Here is a 4,737-nt window from a genome sequence, read left to right as displayed (position 1 = left end):
AATCATGCAGGCTGATCACTGACCTCTGGGTTATTAGTGAATCGTGCAGGCTGATCACTGACTTCTACCTTGTCATGAGTGCGTGAGCACACACATACAAAATAATTACAAAAATGTTTAGAAAAATTTTTGTTGGTTTTTTTTTTTTTTATTAAAACAACCCAACGACTTTCAAACTTGCTGCCATTCTAAATCCAGGAAGTGGGCAGGGCTCAGCACACCTGCATTCATTAAAGCCCTACCAATGCTACGTGCAGGTGATCCTGTCCCTAGCAACCACACCCAGCAGGCTTGCATCCACACCTACTGATGCTGTACCTGAGTGTCTCCCGAGCTGTGTACCCAGAGCCAATCAGGATGGATTCATCAAACAGCTTGTCCATGCAGGGGATGAACTCTAGGAAACAGGAGAACATTACAGCCTTCATAAGCTCAGGGCGGAGGGAAGACCACAAAGATCCAGAGAGGGAAGATGCTGGCTCTGCTGGGCCACACAAGCCCGCCACCTGCCCACAAAGACATGGATGGGGTCATGTTCAGTGTGAGAGAACTGACCAAGACGAGCTAGAGAGATGGCACAGTCACACCAAAGACAGACGAGAACCAATCTCTTAAGAATATGGATGACAAGCCCACACACAGCCTGACACATTCTGGAACAAGCCTGACATACAGCTTAGTTCTAGAGTCGAGTAATTTCAGGCCCCCAGCCTCCTGCAGACACCTGCACTCATGTGTGCAACCCCTCACTCCAACACACAAGACACGCAATTAATAAAAATAAATCTTTAAAAAGAGGGCTGGCGCCAGGTGTGGTGGCACACACCTTTAATCAATCTCAGCACTCAGAAGGCAGAGGCAGGTGGATCTCTGAGTTCGAGGCCAGCCTGGTCTACAGAGTGAGTTCCAGGACAGCCAGGGCTACACAGAGAAACCCTGTCTTGAAAATCAGAAAGAAACACACACACAAGAAAAGAAGGCTAGAGAGTTGGCTCAGTAAAGACTTATGTTAGATTCCCAGCACCCACGTGGCAGCTCAGAAGTGTCTGTAACTTGAGTCTCAGGGGATCTGATGCCCTCTTCTGGTCTCTACAGACAACAGGCATACATGTGGTGCAAAGATGTACAAAGATGCAAGTAATACACACACATCCATACACATAAGAGTAAACAAATGAAAATTAAAAAAGAACACCCAAGCCGGGCGTGGTGGCGCACGCCTTTAATCCCAGTACTTGGGAGGCAGAGGCAGGCGGATTTCTGAGTTCGAGGCCAGCCTGGTCTACAGAGTGAGTTCCAGGACAGCCCAGGCTACACAGAGAAACCCTGTCTCGAAAAACNAAAAAAAAAAAAAAAAAAAAAAAAAAAAAAAAAAAAAAAGAGCCAAGACAGCACTAAAGAAGGAACAGATGTGCTAAGACCCTGAAGAATCTCTAGGAAGTCAGCGAGCCTTGCCCCAGTGATGGCCCAGGCTGTGCGGGCCTCGAGAGAGAGAGCAGGCGGCCTTACGGTTCCTCAGCTCCGTGGTAAGGATGTGCTTGGCCGCAATGAGCAGCTCCTTCCTAAGGTGCGCAGTCTCTGCTGGGCAATTGGAAAGCAGCTGTAGCATGCCTTTCACCATCTGCTGAGAATACTTCGTCACCAGCTCCTGTCACAGCAAGAAAGACAACAGTCACACTGTGTCCTTTCATAAGGCATCGGGCCTACGCAAGCACCACTGGGAAGGTTTTAGCGTGTTGTGTGTACGCGCAGAGTCATTCTGACAGGGAAGCACGACCACAGGAACAGGTGGCCCCCCGTGGAGTGGGTGTGGACGCAGCATCCTTGCTGTTCACTACAATTTTCAACAGTGGATTTGCATCACTTCCTTATTAGACAGAAAGTAAATGCTAAAGTGCCTGCTCAAAACAAATGTTCAGTGCTAGAAGTGTGGGAGTTAAGGGGACCAGAGAGGCTCCCCATCCCCTGTCCTTCAGTTTCTAGCACAACCAACCACCTGGGACTCCACATCCACTAGATCCAATGCCCTGTTCTGGCTTCCAAAGGCGCACACACACACACACACACACACCCTACACACCTACACTCCTTTTTAAATAAGTAAGTGCCAGATATAATAGCTCACACTTTTAATTCCAGCACTCAGGAGGCAGAGTCAGGCAGCACCCTGATCTACCAACAAATTCCAGGCCACCCAAGGCTACATAGTAACAGCTTGTCTCAAAAAAAAAAAAAAAAAAAATCCATCCTCTACTTTGTCATCCCACTAATGTGAGCTGAGAGTGGTGATTCTCAGCAGTTCTAAACAGTCTCTTCCTGACTCAAACACTAAGGCCCAAAAACCTCCACTCATCTGGTCATGATGGTAAATGCCCATGACCGCTGTCATTTCTGAAGACTGAAGATCATGGCCCAAAGGCCAGCCTGGACCACACAGTGAGACTTCATCTTATAAAGAGAGTCTGCAAAAGACATCAGTGAGCTCTGGGTTTGACTTAAAAGACCTGCCTCAGAAATAGAAGGGCAAAGAGTGATGGAGGAAGATTCCCTACATCAAGCCTGGCCTCTGCACACATCTGCACACACGTGCCTACACTTATAAACACACACACACACACACACACACACACACCTCACACACTCAGAGCACACACATACACATGAAAGCCAAACAAGCCAAGGAACTCACCTGGTAAATCCTGATGATGTAGGCTAAAAACGAGAGCGTTTTGATCTGAGCTGCAATGAAGTCAGCGTACAGCTCCTTGTTGTACAGCTTATGTTGCCTGGGCAGGAAGGGAATGCGGTCCAACATGAGTCTTTCAGGCGATTTGGGATTCACCACCTACAGTGACCACTAAGCCTTGAAGGTCCCTCATTTCCATTCAGAGCAGAAGCACACGCAGGATAAGTGCATAGACTTAATGCAGTTTCAAACCACAGGAAAGCGGGCTGGAGAGGCTGACAGCACTTGCTGTTTCAGAGGACCCAGGCTCAGTTCCCAGCACCCGTGCTGGACAGCGCACAATCTCCTGAAATTCCAGCTCCAGAGGAGCCAGGTGCCCTCCTCTGGCCTCCATGAGCACTGTACTTGTGTGCATGTACCCACACACAGACATGCACGCATACACATAATCTTTAAAGATGAAATAGGATCACACAGCATGGAAATTCTGAAAAGATCAAACCCCAGCACAGCATTCCTGAAATGGCTAGAGAGGCTCACTCCTCAGATGTTCCTCAAGGACCTCACAGCCAGAGGGGCTGCATGGCAAGAGAGTACATATCCTTAAAGAACACCACTCAGGCAAGAGTGGCTCTAGCTGGCCTGTTCCTCCCAAGCCCTGGAGGTGAAGCACACGGCAAGTTTCCTCCAAACAAAACAAAACAAAACAAAACAGCCAGAACAAGCAATGCCTGGTGACACTGGGGAAGCAACCTACTACAGCATCCTTTCAACTAAGGAGTTAAGAGGCCCATGGCATGGCTCAGCAGGTAAAAGGGTCTACCACCAAGACTGACCACCTGAGTTCAGTCCCTGGGACCCACAGCTGGAAAGAGACGACCACAGCCTGTGCTATGGCATTGGCATGCACGTAAACACACACATCCACAGGATCACAGAATGGATATAACTTAACAGAAAGGATAAAACTCAAGAATGGGGGCAATAAGCAATTACTATTTGGAAAAAGCACTGTGCCATCAGCTCCATCTGGGTCTGAGGAACGCTTACCTGGCCTGTGTGGATACCTGAATTGCAATGGTATTCATGATCAGGGGCACAAACTCGGCAACAACGTTGTGGATGTTCAGTTTGTACAGCTGGAAGGAAACAGCGGAGTTCAGTGCTTTCATATTCATCTACCACAGGATCATCGGGCGTGCCACACAGACACCAGGGTGCAGAGCATGTGGGTTTGTGTCCATCTTTTTGCTGAAGGAAACCAGCCGTGTACTTTCACACGAAGAAAGAAAACTTATTCCGTGGTACCTGGTACATCAGTACGACAATGATGGGGAGCTCGGCCAGGACTTTCAGTGAGAGCGATCCTCGTGGGATGATGGAATGCTGTGAGATGCAGAGGAGAGGCAGCCATCAGCTCTGTGGCACCGGCAAGTGCCCAGCCAATTCCGCTAAGTGCCACAATGAACAGAGACACTGATTCTCCTTGCAAGCATCTGTGGAGGGTCCAAACTAACACAGGAGTGCTACCCCACAGAAGGCAGGATCTTGGGGGAAATCCAAACAATAAAATCACCTAAGAAAGCTAGGGTTTGTGAGTATCTCTGTGAGTGTAGGAAGCCTGCTTTAGAAACAAGGTCTCCCTATATTCCCTTGGCTGACCTCAAGCTTAAGAGTGGTCCTCCTGCCTCTGTATCCCAAATACTGGAATTATGAGCAGACACCACTAGACCCAATTGTCTGGATTTACAAAGTCTCACTGTGTATCCCAGGCTGGCCTTGAATTCACTATTTAGCCAAGGCAAATGTATAACTCACAGCAATCCCCCTGCCTCAGTCATGTACCAGGACATCTAGGTGGGTTTGTTTGTTTGTTTTGGTTTGTTTTGGTATTTTTTGGAGACAGGGTTTCATGTAGACCAGGCTAGCCTGAAACTCACTGAAAACCAGGCTGGCCTCAAACAGATCCACCGGCATCTCCTCGAGAGAGCTAGGAATAAAGGTATGGCCGACCCAGCCTGGCAATCCATCCAGCTTTTTTTTTTTTTTTT

The 4,737-nt window shown here is 48.3% G+C and overlaps 1 protein-coding gene across 9 annotated transcripts in view; it reads right to left on the bottom strand.

Annotated features, from left to right (window-relative positions):
- Window positions 1-4,737, bottom strand: part of Trrap (transformation/transcription domain associated protein) — a 93,691-nt gene that overhangs the window by 72,705 nt on the left and 16,249 nt on the right. For all 9 annotated transcript variants that reach the window (XM_029477030.1, XM_021163529.2, XM_021163532.2 and 6 more), the window contains exons 9-13: window positions 3,995-4,072; window positions 3,737-3,825; window positions 2,690-2,786; window positions 1,510-1,648; window positions 319-397 (exon numbers count right to left, since the gene is read on the bottom strand). In XM_029477030.1, the coding sequence (XP_029332890.1) occupies window positions 319-397; window positions 1,510-1,648; window positions 2,690-2,786; window positions 3,737-3,825; window positions 3,995-4,072 (482 nt within the window). The remainder of the gene's footprint in view (window positions 1-318; window positions 398-1,509; window positions 1,649-2,689; window positions 2,787-3,736; window positions 3,826-3,994; window positions 4,073-4,737) is intronic.

The sequence above is a fragment of the Mus caroli genome, chromosome 5, assembly GCF_900094665.2.
Source record: "Mus caroli chromosome 5, CAROLI_EIJ_v1.1, whole genome shotgun sequence".
In the NCBI taxonomy this organism is placed as follows: domain Eukaryota; kingdom Metazoa; phylum Chordata; class Mammalia; order Rodentia; family Muridae; genus Mus; species Mus caroli.
This window is presented reverse-complemented; position numbering and strand designations above follow the sequence as displayed.